This window comes from Suncus etruscus, chromosome X (genome assembly GCF_024139225.1).
Source record: "Suncus etruscus isolate mSunEtr1 chromosome X, mSunEtr1.pri.cur, whole genome shotgun sequence".
In the NCBI taxonomy this organism is placed as follows: Eukaryota; Metazoa; Chordata; class Mammalia; order Eulipotyphla; family Soricidae; genus Suncus; species Suncus etruscus.
The window spans coordinates 129,923,848-129,949,260 of NC_064868.1; the positions used below are offsets into that span (position 1 = coordinate 129,923,848).

At 37.3% G+C, this 25,413-nt stretch overlaps 1 protein-coding gene across 1 annotated transcript in view; it reads right to left on the reverse strand.

Annotated features, from left to right (window-relative positions):
• Positions 1-1,239: 1,239 nt before the first annotated feature.
• Positions 1,240-25,413, reverse strand: part of COL4A5 (collagen type IV alpha 5 chain) — a 154,362-nt gene continuing 130,188 nt past the window's right edge. Inside the window, exons 45-51 of the mRNA XM_049767039.1 lie at positions 24,199-24,327; positions 21,530-21,628; positions 20,445-20,657; positions 7,671-7,848; positions 7,140-7,254; positions 6,476-6,648; positions 1,240-1,419 (exon numbers count right to left, since the gene is read on the reverse strand). Coding sequence (XP_049622996.1) covers positions 1,338-1,419; positions 6,476-6,648; positions 7,140-7,254; positions 7,671-7,848; positions 20,445-20,657; positions 21,530-21,628; positions 24,199-24,327 — 989 coding nt within the window. The 3' untranslated portion in view covers positions 1,240-1,337. The remainder of the gene's footprint in view (positions 1,420-6,475; positions 6,649-7,139; positions 7,255-7,670; positions 7,849-20,444; positions 20,658-21,529; positions 21,629-24,198; positions 24,328-25,413) is intronic.

Genomic DNA, 25,413 nt, shown 5'->3' on the forward strand with positions numbered 1-25,413 from the left:
TGGTTCAAATCCCGGTGTCCCAAATGGTCCCCCGTGCCTGCCAGGAGCTATTTCTGAGCAGACAGCCAGGAGCAACCCCTGAGCATCGCAGGGTGTGGCCCAAAAAACCAAAAAATTAAAAATAAAAAAGGAGTATCAATTGGATTGTTGCCTCTAGAAAAAATATATAAACAATTCTCATCTTCTGTTTTTTGCACCAGCAGAGTCTACAAAAGAATATTCTGAAGCACCACAGTAAAAAGACCCATTAATCTTTGTGTATTTGTGTTTTTCCTAATTAAAAGGTATAATCTCATCCAGATGGATGAGCAAGACCAACATGCAACAAAAATCAAAACAGAGGGCATCAAGAGTCCAATGTCTTAGAGAATGTAGCAAAAAGGAAGTGCACATGAGATGCTATCATTTGTTCTGTAACACCATTAAAGGCTCTGATTTGTTCTGTAAATGGCTTTTTAAACTTCTGATTTAAGTGATATAAAACCTGTTATTTTTAAATTAAAATTATGGGTCACAGGGATAGCATATCAGGTATGGTACTTGCTTTCTATGCCCAACACAGGTTCAACTAATGGCATGCCACTCGAATTATCCACAAAGCTCTGTCAGGAGTGATATCTGAGCACTGAGCCAGGGGTAAACCTTTAGCATTGCTGAGTGTGGACCCACAAAAAAGAACTTAGTAATGGGTTAAGCCTCAAATTAAACTATTCTCGGTTGTATCTTTATATTAGAGTAGAAATCTTATTTTTAAACAGTTGGATATGAAGATTTGTTTGTAGTCTTAATTTTGCTGCATTTTTTAATAAAAAGTGATTCAAACCAAGTCACATGTAAGTAAGTCAACATTTTGAGCTAAAAGGCCATTAACATGAAATATACATTATTATGGAGCAGAATAAGTTTAATACTTTTATATTAAAAACCTGGGATACAATAGGATTATTAGCACCATAAAATAATTCTTCCCCCAAACTGTGCCCTTATACAAAGTGAGATTATTCTCTTAATTGAAAATTTAATCTGTTATCTTAGTTATTAGAGAAAATATATAATATTCTTCTTATAATCTTGGAGAAAGTCATAGTGGATCCATAAAGTAAATTGATTTTCTTATGTCTTATGCAGAATGGAGACCTTGCTCTGACACAGTTGAAGTACATTTAAATCTTTGTGGTTACTATCCAGCATGTTCTTTTGGTCAGATATAGTAGCACCATTAGTGACAGCAATGATAGATACAGGACTTTGGATAATGCACACTGGAAATTTTATATATACATCTATATGTATATATAATATATCAGCGTTTAAAACCACAAGCATTCTTCAAAACGTTATGTCTTCTTCATACACACTTGACATCGGCTAATATGTGTTCTCAAGTCTCCTGCTTTCAGTATTTCTGAATGAGGTATTCTAGGAAAGAAAAAAAAAGGCAACAATATTAACCTTTTAGGATATCTCAAATTTTTTACTTTTTATAATGATCAAAGTAATATGATTTACAATATTATTAATGAGTTCATAAATGATACACTAGCATTCATCAGCAGTGTACCACCTCCCTTTCCCAAGACCTCCATCCAGTGCCTGTGTCTGTCAACAACCCCTCAAGTCAGTGTTTTTGGTCAATTCCTCTATTGTGTTGCTTTTGGCTCTTTGTGTCTACCTTGCTGTGTATCTGCAAATCCAGCACATGAGAGAGATGATACTGTATTTATCCCATTCCTTAATTTAAAAAAAAATAAAATAAGCAAATTCTTTAATTAAATCACCATGAGACATAAGCATTTTTGGTACTGTGAGATATAAGCCTTTCTGGAAAACAATATTGGCATTCATCAAAAAATACTAAAAATTGAGCTCCCATCTATCTTGTAATATCTCTCCTGTGAAAATGACCTAAAGATCACAAAACACAAAGCAGAAAAAAATTTGAATGCCTATGTACAAGAATCTGAAAAAAAATATTAGAGACTATGCAGCTGTTAGGAAAATATTAAGCCATGAAATTTGTTTATACATAGATGGATCTGGAGAGTATTATGTATATTTAAATAAGTCAGAGAGAGAGGATAGACATAAATGAGAGCACTCATTTGTGGGATATGAAAATAAAAAGCATTTCAAAAGCATACTGAAAAATAAGAAACAGGGAGGCATCTCAACAACTTGAAGATGTACTACGAAGATATAGCGATCAAAACAGAAAAGTAGTTGAACAAAAACATTTTCAGATCAATGGGTCAGAATAGAATATCTAGTGTCAAACACTCAAGTATATGGACAATTAATCTTTGACAAAGGAGCTGAGGCATAAAATGGAATAAATACTGCCTCTTTAACAAATGGTGTTGGAACAACTGGATAACCACGTGTAAGAAATTAAAGCTGGATCCATACCTCATACTTTACACAAAAGTCAATTCAAAGTAGGTCAAAGACCTTGAGATCAGATATAAAATCGTAAAATACACTGAGGAGGACATAGGCATAACATAACAAGACCTAGATGACTAAGGAGTATCTTCAATGATATGATGCCAACGGCAAAGACTATAACATCAAATCTGAATAAATGGGACTAAACTAAAAAGTTTTTGTTTGACAAAAGAAACATGGACTAAAATTAAAAAACAGCTAGTGGGAGAAAATATTGGTATTCAACACTTCAGATAAAAGATTGATATCTATAATACACAATATACTCACAAAGGTTAATCTTACAAAATCTGAAAACCCCATTAAAATAGGGAGAATAAATGAACAGATACCTCTGAGGAAGACCAATAGGCACATAGAAAAATACTCATCACTTATAATTAAGGAAATCCGAATAAAAACAACTATGAGATATCATTTTATACCAGTGAGGATGGCACATGTCAAAAATAACGGAACAATTTGTGATGGCAGGAATGTGATGAAAAAAGGAACTCTGACCCACTGTTGGTGGGTATGCTACCTGGTCAACTCCTATGAAAAACAGTATGAAGGACTCAGTAAATTCATAATAGAACTCTCATATGACCCAAAAATCCTTTATTTGGGTATCTATCCCCAGGACAGAAAAACACTAATCCAAAAGGATATGTGCACACTGCTATTAATCCAGCACTAAAAATAGGATTTGGAATCAGCCTAGATGTTTAACAGATGAGTGGATCATGAAGATATGGCATGTATACACAATGAAACACTACACCGCTATAAGGAATCATGCAATCATGCAATTTGATGGACTCGGAACTACTTCTGGAAAGTAAGCCAGAATAAGAAGGATACATACAGTATGATATCACTCATATATGGTACTTAGAATAACTGTATGAAGAAATTAAATGGTTTAAATAAGGGTTGTCAAGAACAGTCTAGACCCCAGAATATAGTGAGGAGAAAAAAGAAACTGACTGGGGGTGGAGAAACATATAAATGATAACAGACAGGGACTAAGGGGGTTCTCAGACGCATTGTTAAGAAAGACAGAACTAAATATCTAAGAGTCAACATCAATAAAGTAATGAAAATGGAACAAAAAAATGGAGACACATGCCCTGCTCATGGATTGGTAGGATTAACATCGATAAAGTGGCAACACTCTCCAAAGTATTGTACAGATTTAATGTAGTCTCTCTAAAGATACTCATAACATTCTTCAAAGAAGTGGATCAAACATTCCTGAAATTCATTTGGAAAAATAAACACCGGCGAAGAGCTAGAGCAACCCTTGGGAAAAGGAATATGGGAGGCATCACTTTCCCCAACTTTAAATTGTACTACAAAGCTATAGTCATTAAAACAGCAAGGTACGGGGCCGGAGAGATGGCATGGAGGTAAGGCGTTTCCCTTTCATGCAGGAGGTCATCAGTTCGAATCCCGGCATCCCATATGGTCCCCTGTGCCTGCCAGGAGCAATTTCTGAGCATGGAGCCAGGAATAACCCCTGAGCAGTGCTGTGTGTGACCCAAAAACCAAAAAAAAAAAAAAAAAAACAGCAAAATACTGGAATAAATACAGATCCTCAGATCAGTGGAATACACTCGAGAATTCAGAGAATGTGCCCCAGAAATTATAATCAATTAATTTTTATAAAGGGGCAAGAAATGCAAAATGGAGCAAGGAAAGCCTCTTTAGCAAGTGGTGTTTGGACAACTGGTCAGCCATTTGCAAAAAAAAAAAAAAAAATCAGATCTCCCACCTAACTCCCTGCACAAAGGTCAAATCCAAATGGATTAAAGACCTTTATATCAGACCCAAAACCATAAGGTATATATAACAACATGTAGGTAAAACACTTCATGCCATTGAGATTAAAGACATCTTCAAGGAGGAAATATCACTCTCCAAACAAGTGGAAGTGTAGATAAACAGATGGGACTACATTAAAATGAGAAGCTTCTGCACCTCAAAGGAAATAGTGCCTAGGATACAAAAGCCACCCACAGAATGAGAGAAGCTATCTACCCAATACCCATAAGATAAGGGGCCAATATCAAAGATATACAAGGTGCTGACAGAACTAAACAAAAAATATCTCCCCCTATCATAAAATGGGAAGAAGAAATGAAGACACTTCTCTTAAAGAAGAAATACAAATGTCTAAAAAGTACAAAATGCTCTATATTTCTAATCATCAGGGAGATGCAAATCAAAACAACTATGAGGTACCATCTCAAGCCACAGAGACTGGCACACATAACAAAGAACAAGAACAATCAGTTCTGGCAGGGATGTGGGGAGGCAGGAACTTTCATTCACTGCTGGTGGAAAAGCCTTCTAGTCCAGCCTTTGAGATTCCTCAAAAAGCGGAAATTGAGCTCCCATATGATCCAGCTATACCACTCCTAGGGATATATCCTAGGAACACAAAAAATACCCTACCTCACACCTATATTTGTTGCAGCACTCTTTCCAATAGCCAGACTCTGGAAACAACCCAGATTCCCTTCAACAAATGAATGGCTAAAGAAACTTGTACATATATACAATGGAATATTATGCAGCCATCAGGAGAGATGAAGTCCTATATGTGGATGTACATCTATTATGCTGAGGAAATAAGTCAGAAGAAGAGAGATAGACACAGAATAGTCTTACTCATCTGTGGGTTTTAAGAAAAATAAAATACATTATTGTAATAATATAGAGATGAGGGCTGGAAGAACAGGTTCACGATATGAAGCTCACCACAGAGTGGTGAGTGAAGTTAGAGAAATAACTACACTGACAAGTATGGTGACAATGTCAATGAGTGAGAGAAGTAGAATGCCTATCTCAAATTCAGGTGGGAGTGAAGGAGGGAGATTGGGGTTATTTATTGGTGATGAGAATGTTGCACTGGTGTAGGGGGGTGTTCTTTTTTATGACAAACCCAACTACAATCATGTTTGTAATCAAGGTGCTTAAATAAAGATAATATAAAAAATAAAGTAATGATACCAAAATGTTAACCAAACTTTAAAAAGTGCCCATTATAATGACTGGCTTGAGCGGGGGTGTGGCATGGACATGGAATATCAGTAAAAGAAGGTTTGACACTAGTGGTGAGACAGGTTCTGAAATATTGTATATATGAAACCCCACTATGAATGTTTTAAATCACAATGGTTTAAATAACAAAAACTTAAGGCATTTCAATTTATTTCATTTCAATATCATACCCCATCTGTTTGTATTTAATTTATACTGATGATTCAATGATTGACTTTTAAGCAATGTGATCTAATATAATAACTGGTATGATCAAAGATAAATGAATGAGTAATGTGATCCAATATAGTAACTGGTATGGTAATGAAAACCTTTTTGATTCTTTCACCATCATTATTATCTTTATGTATATATAATCTCTCTATATAATAATACCTATATATTATCAAAATCATTATCTTATATCTTATTCTAAAAACTCTACATTAATGAGAACCTGAGCACTTGGTTTGAAAAACTACAATAAGAATTATTTAGAGAAATTATGTAAGAAAATTATCAAGAATTGAAAAAGAGAAGCAACATATAAATTTAAACTAACCCCAATATTTTGAAATATCCTGAGGTATGTGGCACATGGTCTTATTAATTTAAAAAAATTATCAGGCCCATAAAAATTTCCCGTTAAAGAATACTAGATGAGTTGGGAAAATACAAATTGACTAGAGCTTCAATCATCAACGTAGTCTCACAATTCCTTGCACAGCTGTTTTCTCATTATTGAGTTACAGAAACTTTACTTGCTTTGTTTTGCTGCTGAAAGATTTCTACCATCCCATCTCAATCATGTGAACCTAATATTAGCCAAGTATGTTTTTCTAAGTTGAATCAGGGCAGGAGGCAATAATAAAGGCTATAGTCCACTAGATTCCTAACATTTGTTGGGCATGCACCATCCATGGATTCATAAATTTCCATTATTCCATAGTATCTCTAAAGGAATATTAGGATCTTAAATAAATTAAAGCCTTAATCACTATACCTGAACATGTCTGACACATCCACAGTCGCCAACCAAAAGGAATAGGAGTTGGAGTAGTAGTTGCATGTACCTCTCCCATGACATTCAATGAAGGGAGCGGAGCGAAACTCTTCCAAGCAGGACCCAGGAGAAGCCAGGGCTTGACCTGAACCCTCTGCACCTGAACTTGTGTGCTAGAAAGACAAATAGAAATACAATGATCCAAAATACCTTGGTGAATACCCAAAAATCTGCATTGAGTTTGATTAAAATTATAATTTGAGAAAAGAGCCAGGGCCAGAGAAAAAAGAATAAGAGCCACATCAAAGGTTCCTAACAAGAATAACAGTAAAATTATAAAAGTTATTTTCTAAAAAATTTGTGACGGAAGGGGCCAGAGTGGTGGCGCAGCAGTAGGGTGTTTGCCTTGCAAGTGGTTGACCTAGGACAGGCCATGGTTCAATCCCCAGGCATCCTATATGGTCCACCAATCCAGGAGCGATTGCTGAGCAAAGAGCCAGGAATAACCCCTGAGCATCACCAGGTGTGGCCCAAACACCAAAAAAAAAGCCATAAAAAATAGTGTTTTGGAGAAGCTATTTGCAAGTATTCATTACACTGGAAATATGTAGATGCCCGGGATAGTTAACTATGGATGACAAGGTGAAGGCAAAGCATTTCATACCATCATAAAGGAATAACCAATCCAGAGAGAATCCCATTCTGGAGGACAATGGGGAATTTGAACGGTTTGACTATGAACTGCAATGACCACAGCTGGAGCTTCACATACAGCGCACCTTGTAAGGAAAGGGGAGAATGTAAACAACTTACAAAGAAAGCATGTGACACAGTGCTGTCCTTTTCCTTTTTATGTCTTTCTTATATGACAGGGAGCTGATTAAAGCCAGATTCCAAGTAAATATAAACTGACTAGTATAATGGCATCCATTTTCTACCTATCATGAAAATAATTATCATTAGCTCTGGACTCACTTGTGATAAGTGAAACTCGCAGGGTTCTGCTAAAAGGTAAAAGATATAGCATAATGTTGGGGTATGGAGGTAGCATAGTGGGTATGGTACCTGACTTGCATGGGGACAAGCAGGGTTTGAAACTAGTACTCCTTATGCTCCCTGGAGTTCCACCAGGAGAAAGCCCTGATTACGTATGGGTTTTGCCCCCAAATCAAACAATGCTCTATCAATAGCTTACCGACTAATATATGGCTTAATGTTCTGGCCCTTCAAGGGCTCCATGCTTACTGGTATGAGCTCTGGGGTGGAAAGCCAGTAAGAAAAGTCATTTCTTGAAGCAAAGTTGCAAATATTATTAATGTTGCAGAACATGAAAGGCATAGTACTGAAGCGACGTAGGCAGCTACCAGTAGTTCCTATGGAAAAATTGAAGAGAAAACGACAAAGGATTGCATGATGATGATGATGATGATGCTTTAATTTCTTCTAAAGAACTAAAACAATCTTTCAAAGAGAAACTAGTATGGATATCTTAGATAGTAAATACAACCTTATATTTTAATTCCCATCACCAATGCCCCCATCTCCACTCCCTCACACAATGGCATTGCATGAACGTCCTCAGTGTAGTTACTGCTCTAACTGCACTCACCACTCTTTGTGGTGAGCTTCATATTGTGAGCTGGTCCTTAGGGCCCTCATCTCTGGAAATTATTTCAATACTGTCTTTTATTTTTCTTAAAATAGATTCTGTGTCTCTCTCGCCTTCTGACTTATTTCACTCAGCATAATACATGTACATGTACATCCATGTATAGGAAAATTTCATGACTTCATCTCTCCTGATGGCTGCATAATAGTTCATTGTGTATATGTATCAGTTTCTTTAGCCATTCATCTGTTGAAGGGCATCTTGGTTGTTTCCAGAGCCTGGCTCTTGTAAATAGCGCTGCAATGAATATAGGTGTGAGGAAGGAAGGAATTTTTGTATTGCATTTTAGAGTTCCCAAAGTATATCCCTAAGAGTGGTAGGGCTTGGATCATATGAGAACTCAATTTCCAGTTTTTTTTTTTTTGGTTTTTAGGTCACATCTGGTGGCAGTCAGGGTTACTCCTGGCTTTGCACTCAGCAATCACTCCTGGCAGGCACACAGGGGAACATATGGGATGCCGGGATTTGAACCACCATTCGTCCTGAATTGGCTGTGTGCAAGGCAAATGCCCTACTGCTGTGCTATCACCCTAGCCCTCAATTTCCAGACTTTTGAGGACTCTCTATATTGTTTTCCATAGGCTTGACTAGACAGCATTCTAACCAGCAGTGAATGAAAGTTCCTTTCTCTCCACATCCCTACCAGCACTGATTGGTGTCATTCTTCGTGATGTGCGCCAATCTCTGTGAGATGGTACTCATAGTTGTTTTGATTTGCATCTCCCTGATTAGTGATGTGGAACATTTTTTCATGTGCCTCTGGTCATTTATATTTCTTCTTTGAGAAATTGTCTATTCAATTCTTCTTCCCATATTTTGATAGGGTTAGATTTTTTTTCTTGTTAAGTTCTGTCAGTACCTTTTATATCTCTGATATTATCCCCTTATCTGCTGGGTATTGGGTGGATAGCTTCTCCCATTCTGTGGGTGGCTTCTGTATTTTAGGTATTATTTCTTTTGAGGTGCAGAAGCTTCTCATTTTAATATAGTCCCATCTCTTTATCTCTGCTTCGACTTATTTGGAGAGTGATGTTTCCTCCTTGAAGATTCCTTTAGACTCAATGTTATGGAGTGTTTTACCTACATGCTGTTCTATAAATCTTATGGTTTTGGGTCTGATATAAAGGTCTTTAATCCATTTGGATTTGACCTTTGTGCAGGGTGTTAGGTGGAGATCTGATTTTGCTTTTTTGCAAATGGCTGACCAGTTGTCCAAACACCACTTGCTGAAGAGGCTTTCCTTGCTCCATTTTGCATTCATTTCCCCTTTATCAAAAATTAGTTGATTGTATATCTGGGGCACATTCTTTGAATACGTATTCCAATGATCTGAGGGTCTGTTTTTATTCCAATATAATGCTGTTTTAATGACTATAGCTTTGTAATACAATTTAAAGTTGGGGAAAGCGATGCCTCCCATATTCCTTTGTCCAAGGGTTGCTCTAGCTATTCATGGGGGTTTATTGTTCCAGAAGAATTTTAGGAATGTTTGATCCACTGCTTTAAAGAATGTCACGGGTATCCTTAGAGGGATTGCATTAAATCTGTACAATGCTTTGGAAAGTATTGACATCTAATGATGTTCATTCTCCCAATCCATGAGCAAAAACCTTATTTCTTATTGAAACATTTGATTTACAAAGTTTTTCATAGTTGGGTTTCAGGGCCAATCCCAATTCTAGCGTAGACCACCCTCCAATGCTCCCAGAGTACATTCCATTCCCCCAAACCTATAACCCAGCATGACAGTATAACATGCATATTTTAAGTTTTGATTATTAAAGTATGGGTCTCTTGATTTCATCGTTGTTGACATTGGCTTGGATATTTAGTTCTGTCCTTGGTTAATACCACCAATGCTCCAGAAATCTCTTGGCCCCTGTCCCCATCCTTTGATATTTGCATTTCTCCTATTTTTTACTCATTTCTTTCCTTCTCCTCACTATACTCTGGGCCAATGGGTTCAGACAACTTTCATTTGCTTAATTACATTTCTTCATGCAGTTATTTTGCCACATACCTCATATAAGTTATATCACTCTGCATTTTTCCTTCTTCTGGTTTACTTTAACAAATATCTTCAGGTTCCATCCATGTTGCAGTAAGTTGCATGATAGAATTATGCCTTAAAGCTATGTAGTATTCTATTGTATATGACACACATATCTATTGTTGGCCATCTAGGTTGATTTCAACTCTTACCTATTTGACTGAATACTGCAGTGTAGAGTGGTATGCATGCATTCTTTTGGATCAGTGTTTTTCTGTTGTGAGGACACCAAAAAGTTGTTTTGCTGACAGACTGGGTCATGTGGCAGATTGAATCTTAGTCCATCCATACTAGTTTCCATAGGGGTTGGACCAGGAAGCATTCCCATCAGCAGAGGCTGCGAGTTTCTTTATCACCTCATCCCTGCCAGCATAGATTATTCCCAACTGCTTGATTGTTCTATCCTCACTGGTGTAAGAAGACATCTCTTAGTTGTCTTTATTTGGATTTCCCTAATTGTAAATGATAGTGAGCAATTTTTCATCAGCCTGTTGGCCATCTGTTGGTCTCTCTCCAAAGTGTCTGCTCATTTCTTCTTCCGATTTTTATGGGAATTTTAGGTTTTTGTGGGGTTAACCTTTGTAAGTAATTTGCATATCTAGATATCAAAACTTTATTTGATTTTTGAGTGCAAATATTTTCTCCCACTCAGTCAGCTATATTTAATTTGCGCCCATTTTTTTGCCACACAGAAACTTTTTAGTTTGGTGTAGTACTATTTATTCATATTTGATTCTATAGCCCTTGCCACTGGCATCTTAATATTGAAAACTCTTTTGAGGTCTAAGTCTTGTTATGTTCTGCCTATGCTTTCCTCAATTAATTTTATGGATTCATATCTAATCTCAAGGTCTCTGATCTACTTTGAATTGACTTTTGTGTAAGATATGAATCAATCTTTAATTTCTTTTTTTTTTTGGTTTTGGGGCCACACCCGGTGATGCTCTGGGGTTACTCCTGGCTGTCTGCTCAGAAATAGCTCCTGGCAGGCACGGGGGACCATATGGGACACCGGGATTTGAACCAACCACCTTTGGTCCTGGATCGGCTGCTTGCAAGGCAAACGCCGCTGTGCTATCTCTCCGGGCCCAATCTTTAATTTCTTACATGCAGTTTTCCAATTGTTCCAATACCATTTGTCAAGGAGACTATCAATATTCTAGTTCAAATTCTTGGTTTCTTTATCAAAAATTAATTGACAATATTTTGGGTTTTGTCACTGGAAATTCTTTTCAGACACATTGGTCTAAAAGTCTTTGTTCCAATGCCATGCTGTTTTGATTGGTATGGCTTTGTAGTATGCCTTTAAGTTAGGTAAAGAGACTTCTCCCAGTTTCTCGTTCTTCAATATGTTTTTGGCTACACCAGGTGTTTTATGGTTGCTCAAAACTATAATTTACTGTAATAAGTCCCCGAAGAATGTCATCTGATTTGGGGTAGGGCTTGCAAGGAATTTATGTAGTAGTTTAAGTAAGATGGTCATTTTCAGAACATTGATTCTTCTAATTCATAAGCATGGAATGTTTTCCATTTTCACTGTCTTCTTAAATTTCTTAAGTGTTTTAAAGTTTTACTGACATAGGTCTCTCTCCTCTTTTGTTGATTCCTAAGTACTTGATGGTTTTTGACACTATTTTAAATGGGATAGACTCTTTGAATCTTTTTGGTCAGAGCAGTCATTATTTGTATAAAGGAATGCTTTTCAGTATCCTGTATTGAAAGCTGATCCCTTGGCTGTAATGATTTATTGTTTCTATGAGCTTTCTCTGGACCCTTTAGGTATATATATATCTATATATATCTATATATATCATGTCATTTGCAAATAGAGATAGTTTGAATCCCACTTTTACAATTTGTATCCCTTTTATTTTCTTTTCTTGCCTGATTGCTGTTGCCATGAATACCAACACTATGTTAAGTAAGAGCTGAGATAATAGACCATTCTTGCTTTATGCCTGACCTCTGTGAGAATGCTTTCAGTTTTGCACCATGAAGAATAATGTTTGCTATGGGCTTTTTGTTTATAGCTGTTAATATCTTGAGGATAGGTCCTCTGTACCTATTTTGCTGAGGAATTTAATCATGAATATACATTATTCTGTTGTATAGATGGAACATTCTCTAAGATAGATCACATTTTAGTGCATAAATATAACTTACAAAAATTCAAAACAAGAATCCTACCAGATGACACATCAGACTACAATGCTACAGAAATTGAGACTGATTGTAAAAAGAGGATGTGGAGAAAATCTAATATCTGGAGACTAAATGATATCCCCTTCAATAATGGCTGGATCAAAGAGGAAATCAAGGAAAATAAAGAGATAGCTTGGTACTAATGAAATTAAGATGAAAGTTACCAAAATCAATGGAACACAACAACAGCAATAATTAGGGGGAAACTCATATAGATACAGGCCTACATAAGGAGAGAATAGAAAGATAAAATTCAACAACATAATGGCACACTGTAAATATCTGGAAATCAACCAACAAGCGAACCAAAACACAGATGAAAAAAGAAATAATAAAAACCAGAGCAGAAATCAATGATATAGAAACAAAAAAGTAATGCAAAAAAAATCAATAAAACCAGGAGTTTCTTTTTGAAAGTCTAAACCAGAAAGACAAAATCACAAGGAAAAATAGAGAAAATGCCCAAATAATTTGGATAAGTAGTGAAAGAGAAATTACAACAAAATCTTCAGAAACCCTACAACTCATGAGAGCTTATTATGAACAACTGTACTGTTGTTAAGCTAAAGAACCTAGAAGAAATGTACAGATTTCTGGAAACCTAATCTCTCAAAACTGAATGAGAAGAAAGTAGGTAGCATAAACAGGCAATTCACAAGCAAGGGAAAATTCAAATAGTAATTACGAATCACCCCAAGAATAAAAGTCCAGGGCAGGAGTGATAACACATAGTGGGTAGGGTGTTTGTTTGCCTTGCTTGTGGCTGATTTTTCAGTGTAGCATCAGGATTAATCTCTGAACGCTACTGTGTGGCCCCTCCCCCAAAATAACCACAAATAGAAGAATAACAGTCCAGTACCTGGTTGATTTATGTGTTAATTTTATCAAACATTCAGAAAAGAATCACTACCATTGATTTTAAACTCTTTCAAAATATCAAAGAGATGGGAACCCTCCCTAACTACTTCTATGAAGCTAACACTGCACTGATTCCCCAAAGTCGCCAATCTCACTGATGAGCATTGATGTAAAATCCTCAACAAAATTTTAGCAAGCTGAATCCAATGGTGTATCAAAAATTACACTTCATTTCCAAGTGGGTTTCATCTTGGGAATTAAAGGATGGTTCGGTATATGCAAATCAATCAATATCATATAGCACATCAGTAAACGAAAAGACAAAAATCTTTTTTGGACATATACCCATATTACCAATTAAAAGCAGGACATACATTATAATTTATGTAGATATTTGTTGCAGTTAGTAGTTCATATTCTTCCACACTTTTAAAACTGGTGGCATATTTGTCTTTTGGGCATATATCTTTTGGTGAATATTAAGTAATGCAGTCTGGACAGGAGAGTCTATGTAACCTTGCCAGTGTTGTTTCTTCAGGCTGCACTATTGTCGTTCAACACATTTCCAGTCTGTATCTTGAGATCTCCTTTAGTCTAGGGACAATTGCAAATCTGAACAACAACTGACAGTTTTAGTTTTGGGTTTTCAATTTTTGAACATAAGTAACAGTGCTCAGGGCTTCTTCATAGCTCTGTATTCAAGGGTCATTCTTAGTGGTTCCTGTGAGGGGCAACAATATGCAGTGCTTAAATAGAAGCAGGATCAACTATGTCTATGTAAGTGTTTTAACCTTACTATACTGCCCAAATGTAACACTTTTAAATTCCTCTTCAGGTACCTTCCTCTATTTCACCATACTTAAAATTTTCCCTGTGTTACTTTGTGGAAAATATCTTTCATAATTTTCTTTCATGTCATGTTATATATTAACTGTATTGCTGAGTTGACTATATGTTTTACCTTGACTTTTGCTTAGGTCTTATATTATATTTGTAGGCCAAAGGACTTAATCAAAGGATATTTATCTAAGATTGTTTTGGATACTGACATGCATTCACCTGATTAGCTGTGTGCCATCATCCAACAAATATATATAACAGGAGTAAGTATCTGTATCAGATAAGCTCCAGGAATGTAGAAAACAAATGATTATCTTAAGTGTTTCTATGGAGATAAAAGCATACTTACCTACGGAAGATATTTATCTACTAGTAGACTTAGGTCAAGCAAGGTTCTCAAAATCAGAAGCAAAAATTTTAGAAAATTTTGTGGATTTAAAGTAGCTTTGAGAATCATCAGCATATTCTTATTTCATAAATGAAACTACTTACTTTAGTATAGAACTAATGTATTGATAAATTTTAAATGATTTTATATAAAAATATTTTACTTGGTAAAGCAAGTCCTCTGTGACATCAGACATCTGCCCCTGCTGTATGATTACCAATTGGGAGAGACTGTGCATGGCTCCTGTGTGTGTTGCTCTACTATCCCGTGTCCAGAACCTCTCCTGAGTGGGCCGAGAAGGGCCCAGAAAAATCGCTTTCCTAGAGTTGCTCGGGCAAAAAGCCAAGAAACACTGAGTCTGAGGGCGAAAACCAGCTATAGCAGTAACTTGCAGAAAGGCAGATTCCCTGTCTGTGACGTCAGGCTGGAGTAATCTGCCCCTACTGTGGGATTACCAATTGGGAAAGACTATGAGTGTTGCCTGTGCTTGTTTTTCTACTGTTTTGTGTCCTGAACGTCTCCTGAGTGGGCTGAGAAGGGCCCAGCAAAATCGCTCTCTTAGAGGCTCTAGAAGAGCACAGCTGCCCTGCTTCGCTTCATGACTATGCACTCTTTCTAATGAATGAACCCCACCATAACATGCAAAAAAAAAATCACACTACAAGTGTGACCGTGGGGAAACCTTGTAGGCAAACCCCATGCACAGAAAATGAAGATGATAGCTCTGATGACACAAAAAATAAAAACCATCTGATTAACCTCTCAGATAAGGAGTTTAGAATAGAATTATGGAGGATCCTCATGGAAATAAAAAAAAATATAGCTTTAGTTGAACAGAACACAAAGACAGAAATCAAAAAACTCGAAATTGAAATAACAGATCTGAAAAAGAAGGTAGCTCAATTGAAAACCTCAATGGACAGCCTCTCTAGCAGGGTAACAACAACCGAGGACAGAATCAGTGAACTGGAAGATCAAATGCAGAACAACTCCATACAGCAAAGGAGACTGGAAAATAACCTTAAGGCAAATGATCATACAATGGAAAAAGTACTCAAAGAATGTGAACAGATGAAAATAGAAGTTTTTGATAAACTCAACAGAAAAAACATAAGAATCATTGGAGTCCCAGAGGCCCAGGAAGGGGATCCCCAGGAAGAATCAACAGTCAAAGACATCATCATAGAGAAACTCCCAGAGCTAAAGACTGCATGAAATCAAATCCTGCATGCCTGAAGAGTACCAGCTAAAAGAGACCCAAAGAAAAACACCCAAAGACACATCCTAGTCACAATGATCTCTACAGATAGAGATAAAATACTGAAAGCAGCAAGATCAAAAAAGGAAATTACATTCAAAAGAGCATCCATAGGGCCCAGAGAGATAGCACAGTGGTGTTTTCCTTGCAAGCAGCCGATCCAGGACCAAAGGTAGTTGGTTCGAATCCCGGTGTCCCATATGGTCCCCCGTGCCTGCCAGGAGCTATTTCTGAGCAGACAGCCAAGAGTAACCTCTGAGCACCGTCGGGTGTGGACCAAAAACTAAAAAAAAAAAGAGCATCCATAAGATTCACAGCAGACATGTCACAAGAAACTCTCAAGGCCAGAAGACAGTGGTGGGATATTGTGACAAGACTGAATGAAATGGACGCTTCACCTAGAATATTGTACCCAGCTCGACTCAAGTTTAGGTTTGAAGGAAGGATACATAGCTTCACAGATAAGCAACAACTCAAAAACTTCACAGATGCAAAACCAGCCTTAAAGGAAAATTTGAAAGGTCTACTTTAAGACAAGACAGAGCAACAAACACACCAAACTTAGACACAAAGATGATATTTAATCCTATGACAATCATCTCCCTCAATGTTAATGGACTAAATGCACCAATAAAGAGACACAGAGTGGCAAAATGGGTCAAAAAGATAAACCCAACCTTCTGTTGCCTACAAGAAGCATACCTGAATAGTCAGAACAAACATAGACTCAAAATCAAAGGCTGGAGGAAAATCATCCAAGCAAACAACACCCTTAAAAAAGCTGAGGTGGCCATATTAATATCAGATGACACCAACTTTAAACTCAGAAAAGTTGTAAGGGACAAAGATGGACACTTCATACTAATCAAAGGATATGTGCAACAGGAAGAAATCACACTACTAAACATATACACACCAAATGAGAGACCAGCAAATTATTGAATACAATTATTGACAAATTTGAAAGAAGAAATCAATAATACAATATAGATGAGAGACCTCAACATGGCCCTGTCAACACTTGATAGGTCAACCATATTGAAAACCAACAAAAATATACTAGCCCTGAAAGGAGAAATGGAAGAAAGAGGACTAGTAGATATAAATATAGGACATTCCATCCCTAGAAACCTGAATATACATTCTTCTCCAATGTACATGGGTCATTCTCCAGAATAGACCACATGTTGGCACATAAAACATACCTCCATAAAATCAAGAGGATAGAAATTTTGCAGGCTACCTTTGCTGATCATGAGGCTCTGAAATAGGATGTGAACTACAAAGGGACACAGAAGAAATACTTTAACAACTGGAAATTAAACAGCTTACCAATGAACAACCAGTGGGTCCGAGATGAAATCAAAGACGAAATCAAAACTTTCCTGGAAACAAATGACAATGAAGACACAAACTATCAGAATCTATGGGATACAGCAAAAACAGTCCTGAGAGGAAAATTTATAGCTTTGCAAGCACACATCAGGAAGGAAGAAGGGGCATACTTAAACAGCTTAATGATGCAGCTTATAAAATTAGAAAATGATCAACAAAAGGAATCAAAAATAGGGAGACAGAAGGAAATTACAAAGTTGATAGCAGAAATCAATTAAGTGAAAACCCAAAGAAATAATCTGAAAGATCAACGAATGTAGGGGTTGTTTTTTTGAAAAAATAAACAAGATTGATACAGCATTGGTAAAACTCACAAAGAAAGAGAGAGAGAAACTTGATAACCTATATTAGAAATGAAAAGGGGAAATCACTACAGAGATTCAAAGGGTAATCAGAGACTACTTTGAGAAACTCTAGGCCACTAAACATGAGAACCTGGAAGCAATGGATAAATTCTTGGACTCTTATAACCGTCCACGGTTGAGTAAGGAGGATTTAGCATATCTAAACACCCCCATCACTATTGAAGAAATTAAAATGGTAACCAAATGTCTGCCCAAAACAAAAGCCCAGGCCCAGATGGATTTACTAATGAATTCTTTCAAAACTTTCAAGAGGGACTCTTACCAATCTTAGCCAGACTCTCTCATGATATTGAAAAAATGAGAACACTTCCAAACAGCACAGCTTTTATGAAGCCAAAATCACATTGATACCAAAATCATACAGAGATGCTGCCAAAAAAGAAAACTACAGACCAATATCCTTGATGAACACAGATGCAAAGATCCTCAACAAAATCCTGGCAAATAGGATCTAATGCCTCATGAAGAAGATCATTCACTACAATCAAGTAGGTTTCATCCTAGGAATGCAAGGATGGTTTAATATCCATAAATCTATCAACATAATACACAACATCAACAATACGAAAAATAAAAATCACATGATCATATCAAGAGACATAGAGAAAGCATTTGATAGGGTCCAACATCCATTCTTGATAAAAAAAAAACTCTCAGCAAGATGGGAATGAAAGGAACCTTTCTCAATATAGTCAAGGCCATCTACCACAGGCCAAAGGCAAATATTATCCTCAATGGAGAAAAACTAAAAGCCTTCCATCTAAATTTCGGTACAAGAAAAGGCTGTCTGCTCTCTCCACTCCTCTTCAACATAGTACTGGAAGTACTTGCTATAGCGATCAGGCAAGAAAAAAATATTAAGGGAATCCAGATAGGAAAGGAAGAAGTCAAGCTCTCACTGCTTGCAGATGACATGATCAATTAGAAAACCCTAAAGACCTTGATATCAGACTTGATACAATAAGGTATATAGAACAACACATAGGTAAAACACTCCAGGACATTATGACTAAAGGCATCTTCAAGGAGGAAATTTCAGTCTCCAAACAAGTGAAAGCAGAGATTAACAGATGGGAATATATTAAGCTGAGAATTTTCTGCACCTCAAAGGAAACAGTGCCCAGGATACAAGAGCCACCCACTGAGTGGGAGAAACTATTCACTCAATACCCAGCAGATAAGGGGCTAATCTCCAAAATATACAAGGAACTACAGAACTTTACAAGAAAAATATCTAATCCCATCAAGAAATGGGGAGAAGAAATGGACAGAACTTTGACAAAGAAGAAATACAAATGGCCAAAAGTCATGAAAAAATGATATACATCACTAATCATCAGGGAGATGTAAATCAAAACAACTATGAGGTACCATCTCATGCCACAGAGATTGGCACACATCACAAAGAATGAGAACAAGCAGTGCTGGTGGGGATGTGGAGAGAAAAAAACTCTTATCCACTGCAGGTGAGAATGCCATCTAGTATAACCGTTATGGAAAGTAATATGGAAATTCCTTCAAAAACTGGAAATTGAGCTCCCATACGATCCAGCTATACCACTCCCAGGGTTATACCCTAGGAACACAAAAATACAATACAAAAATCCCTTCCTTACACCTATATTTATTGCAGCACTATTTACAATAACCAGACTCTGGAAACAACTAAGATGCCCTTCAACAGATGAATGGCTAAAGAAACTGGTACATATATACAATGGAATATTATGCAGCTGTCAGGAGAGATGAAGTTATGAAATTTTCCTATACATAGATGTACATGGAATAAAATAAGTCAGAGGGAGAGAGATAAATGCAGAATAGTCTCACTCATCTATGGGTTTTAAGAAAAATGAAAGTCATTCTTGCAATAATTTTCAGAGACAAAAGAGAGGAGGGCTGGAAGTTCCAGCTCACTACATGAAACTCACCACAAAGAGTGATGAGTGCAGTTAGAGAAATAACTACATTTAGAACTATCATAACAATGTGCATGAATGATAGAAGTAGAAAGCCTGTGTGGATTACAGGTGAGTGTGGGGTGGGGAAGAGGGAGATTTGGGACATTGGTGATGAGAATGTTGCACTGGTGACGGGGGGGGGTGTGTTCTTTACATGACTGAAACCCAAGCAAAATCATGTTTTAATCAAGGTATTTAGATAAAGATATTAATTTAAAAATATTGTACTCATAGCTTTAAACTACTCCTGCAAATCTTAATAAAACTTTGGGTACTTAATTTTGGGGACTATAACAGCATAATTAAATAATAATTATAATTATTTATATCTAGATCAAATTTCAGAAATTAACCTTTACTCTTTATAAAGACTAGTATCATAGAAGAGGTAACCCTCCCAAGCTGTTGTACTATACAAAGACCAGTCTCCCTAATAACTAACTAACAAAAAGTAAATAAGATCCTTTATAAAAAGCCTTGCTTTATGTCTCGAATGGTATTTCACACTAGATAATTAATGTTTTTTTCTTTTTTTTTCTTTTTTCATATATATATAACCCTTCATCAGTGCAACATTCCCATCACCAATATCCCAAGTGTCTCCTCCTCTCCACCCCACGCTGGCCACTTTCTACTTCCAGACTTTCTACTTCCCTCATTCAGTCACATTTTGTTATGACAGTACTCAGTGTAATTATTTCTGTGACTGCAGTAAATAATCCCTGTGGTGAGTTTCATGTCGGGAGCTGGACCCTCAGTCCTCCTCTATTTTTGTCTCTGAGAATCATTAGACAAATGTTTTTCATTTTTCTCAAATTAATGTTTTTCATTTAAAATAAACAGTTATCTATATAAAATTCAGAGTGCCGTGATATGCTTTTCATTTGGAAGCTCCCTAAAATAGAGATGTACTTTGACTAAGGCTATATCACAGAACACAAAAAAAAAAAAAGCACAGTAGCAAGTAAGTTGTATGATCTTACCTAAGTCTTGACCATGAGCTCTTTTATTTCCTTGTACATATAGAAGAGAAAAGCCTTCGTAAACCTTGGCAGTTCCTGGTGGGCATGGAGGTACTTCCGTGGTTTGACTGTGACGTGTGATGAGGAATCCGTGGTTGTAAAAGGAGGTTCCAGGTGGACCTGGAGGACCTTGTAATCCATCAGGCCCAGGTGGGCCACCCAAGCCACGGGTACCTATTTTCATGGAATCATTAATACACAAGATGAAGGAAACTCCAATCCACTATTATGACTTCTAACAAAATATAACTGCATTTAATTACAGCCAATATCTATGGTGTTTGTAAAATCATATTAAGGTATCAAAGTTTAAAGCTAAATAAGATCCCGATCCTACCCTCAAAGAGATTTAGTTTTTTTCTCCTGGAATGGGTTGATGACATTTGACATTTATAAATACTGGGTGACTAAATCCTGAGTAAAGTGACACTTTCTGATGGAGTCTATATGCAAACTGGTCTCTTTATGTATTAAGGAGTTCCGATTCCATGACCAATTTCTTATTAGTTGCTCTGTTCAATAGTAAGAAAGGAAGAGTGTGGTTGCAATCAGTCTCAGTTGGCGAGCTTCAATTCTGAAAAACCTTTACCTGTGAATCTGTCTGGGTAATTATTTGCAGGCATACATTTGCTTAAAGAAGAGACAATACACTAGAAAAAACTGTTTAAATACATGCTTTTCTATCTACTACTAATTTTATTTAAATATATATTTTAATTAAATATGTTTTTCAATCTACTACTAATTTAAATTACTGAATTTAAATAAACATATTTAATTTTTATCAGAAGAATATACACTGAATACTTAAAAAATTCCCACTTTGAAGCCAAACTGGATTTCTAGTATACCAAATACATAAATAAAACAATCCTATGCTTTTCTTATCCTGGCTAGTCCAATGATATATTTTTCCCATCTTCCCCAATATTAGATTTTTCAGGTAGCGCTGCTTCCTCTTGACTAATACTGCACTGGAGGCCATATGTCTGTAGGTCTTCCCATCTGAAAGGTTGGTGTCTGTGGCAATGTTTTACTTATCTTACCTGGCTGGCCAGGCAGACCTGGGTCTCCTTTGTGTCCTCCTGCACCATCAAAGCCAAGGAGTCCATTACGTCCCGGTTCTCCTGGAAGGCCAATTGGACCTGAAGGAAACAGAAGTATGATCTTAAAATTTGAATGTATTAATATCACACCTAGACTGACCTAGCATACTTAAGGTCCTGAGTGTCACTGAATTTCACAACTTGATCATATCATTAATCCAGGTAAAAGTTAGGACAAAACATAAGGTCTAAATTTTAAACATTCACTTTGCTTCAGTAATCCCCTTTATTTGTTTATTTTTTAAATAAATTTCTTTATTTAATAACTGGGTTTACAAAAATTTTTATACTTGGGTTTCAGTCATAGAATGTACACCAACTTGCACCTTTAAATAACATATACTTAGAATGGGGCCAGAAAGATTCTCTCCACTCCCAACTCCTCACCCCATGCAAATGGAAAATCCAGTGGTCCATGCCCACACCCACTATCTTGCTAGCAAAATCAGTTCAGTTCCACAACTAATCTTGAAAAGAACACCATGCAGCCTTTTCAGGGGCCTTCTCAGAAAGTAGAAAAGAAATTCCCCTTTCTGCCTAAAATCACAGCAGACCGCTGCCAACCTGAACACCCTCCAGCTTAGCTTCACAACGAAAATGCAGCAATCTGGCAAGCCACCTAATTTTGTCTGCTTCATAGCTTCTGGACTGCACAGACAATTGTGTGTCTACATGCTAACTCCGAACTTCATAGTACTGTCAGTACAGTACCTCACGTCAAATTTAATGGGAAAGTTGCACAGAACACCAAAGTAAATGAGTGAAAACAATAACACAGAAGGCTCAACTGGCACCAAGCAGCCCAATGAAATGCTCAGACAATGACTTCAATAACACTATTTTGAGGTATCACAGGGGTTAGCACAGTAGCACAGTGGGTAGGGCATTTGTCTTGCTCATACCCAACCGGGATTTAGTCTCCGATATCCCATGTGGTCCCTCTTCCAGGAGTAATCTCTGAGTGCAGAGCTAGCAGTAACCCTTTAGCACTAATGGACATGGCTGAAAAACAAAAACAAAAAGAGAAAACTGGAGAAAAGCCTTAACCTCCTGCTGGCGTGTGGGACCCCATTGCCAGCAAGGTGAGTGTGGACCACTCAGAGGGAGAGAAATAGAGGAAGGACTCAGCTGCCCACCAGTGCCGGGGATAGAACCGCCAGCCAGATGAACGTGGCCCACTCAGAGAGCCAGAGCCAGAGAGTGTGGCCTATCTGCTTTGCTCTATGGCAGTGCACTTCTCTTAGTCAATAAACCCCAGAATGGCAGAAAGAAAACACCACACTGGAAGCGTGACAATGGGGAAACAACGCTTAGAAATGAAGATGGTAGCTCTGATAACCTGACAAGTACCAGCCAACTATATAGCCTCTCAGATGAAAACTAAATTTAGAGAATATGGAGGATGTTCAAAGAACTCAAAGAAAGCATGGAATGAACTGAACGAAGCACAACCAAGACTCAGGAATATAAGAAAGCATAAATGTAGCCATTAGGAAAAATGAAGCCATGAAATTTGCTTATACATGGATGGACACTTATGTAGATCATTATGCTGAGTGAAATGAGTCAGAGGAAATGAAATAGATATAGACTAATCTCACTCATTTGTGAGACATAAGAAAAACAAGACTTAGCATGTTAATATTACCTGGAGACAACAGACGTAGAGGTACAGTGGTCCTCAAACTATGGCCCACGGGCCATATTGTATTTGTATCTGTTTTGTTTCTTCATTGCAAAAGAAGATATATGCAGTGTGCATAAGAACTCGTTCATAAGTTTTGTTTTTACTACAGTCAGACCCTCCAATGGTCTGAGGGACAGTGAACTGGCCCCCTGTTTAAAAAGTTTGAGGTCCCTGGAGGTCCAGCCCAGAGTAGAGAGCTCACCACAAAGAGCGGTGAGTATAGCTAAAACAGAGAAGGGTTTCCTATGGCAATGATAATTGGAACTGATGATGGCTCTGGACTAGAACTCAGTGCTGAAAGTGGAGAAGCTCACAGGCAAGGCACCCTCCCATTAGCCCACTAGCAATAATGCAAAGCACAGTGTCAAAAGGGAGAGAGCAAGAGAGCGAGAAAGAGAAAGAAAGGCAAACTAGCTGCCCTAGAGCAAGGTGGGGTAGGAGGTTAAGGGGTGGGAGGGAAATGGAAGGCATCAGTGGTAGGAAGAGTGCGTGCACTAGTCAATGACAGTGTATTTTGTAAGACTGAAACAAAACAATGAAGAACATTTTAACCATGGTGCTTAAATAAAGCAATTAAAAACCAAAAACCAAAAACAGGTATCACAGTTATTACTTTTATTGATGTACATTTGATAATTGCAATTGCCTTTGTGTTGTAACAAACAATATGAAGTAACTTTGTGCCTGCGAAGGACGGAGGGTGAAGGTAATGAGGAAACTAGGATATTTAATGTCTGAAACAACTGTAATATGAACAACTTGGCAAACCCCTTATGTTATAGCAATTTTTATTTAAATGGGAATATATGGTAATCTTGAATTTTACTAGTTGTGAAGACTCCTATTTGGGGGAAGATATGGTCTGAAAGATAAAAGAAGAGTAGGTGAGTTTCCTCAAACAGATAAGTATCCATACTGGTACCTGGTAAGCCTTGAGGTCCTGGAAATCCTGGTGGACCTTTTAGTCCATGTTGGCCTGGGACCCCAGGTGGACCAGGATCTCCTTTGATTATAATGCTCTTTCCTGAAGGGCCGGGTAGTCCAGGAGGACCTAAGAGGCACAAACAAAAATTTGTGAGTAGGGGAAAAGAGCAAAAGGAATACATGCTGGAGAGAACAAAGATCAGAATAAGAATGAATGCAGGAATAATATGTTAAACATGCTACAATATTGCTATGTCTAACAAAAATCTGCTTGGGAAACTACCATGATCTCATTCAAATGACTTCCCTTAAGTGTTGATGAAAAAATAGGTATACTGTTTCTCTTGTCAAGTCTTTAAGTACGATTCAGTTAATAGACCATCTAATGCACTACAGTTCAATGAACACAGGTAACAGGAGACGACAAGTCCATTTTGATTCGAACAGCATTTACAGTTTCTTTGTATTTGTCAAGGGATCCGTTGTTCTAGGAGGAAAATTTAGTGGACGCCATAATTCACAGATTATGTCTCTCAGTACAAACAACTATGACAGCATAAAATCCAGTAAATTTCAAAGAACATTTATTTGGGGAGGGTTGCCTATTAAGGCCCCTCCTGGAAATTCTTAAACCACTGGCCCGTAGTTCAGTATGACAGGAAGTATATGTGATGCTGCTTGGGCCCTGTGGTGCCACGGATTACCTGATCATCATGATAGTGCTTTGGGGCCTCCAGGGTCCCACCAAGAGATGATCAGGGTACCGTGTGGTTTCAGGGCTTGAACAAGAGTCAGCTGCATTCAAGACATGAACTTTAACCTCTGTAATGTCACTCAGATACTTCAATTAAGCATTCTGATTAGTCCTGCACAATCTTACATTAAAAAATCTGATATCATTGCAGCTCTATTTACTATAGCAAGACTCTGGAAACAACCAAGATGCCCTTCAACAGACGAATGGCTAAAGAAACTGTGGTACATATACACAATGGAATATTATGCAGCTGTCAGGAGAGATGAAGTCATGAAATTTTCCTATACATGGATGTACATGGAATCTATTATGCTGAGTGAAATAAGTCAGAGAGAGATGGAAAAACGCAGAATGGTCTCACTCATCTATGGGTTTTAAGAAAAATGAAAGACACCCTTGTAATAATAATTTTCAGACACAAAAGAGAAAAGAGCTGGAAGTTCCAGCTCACCTCAG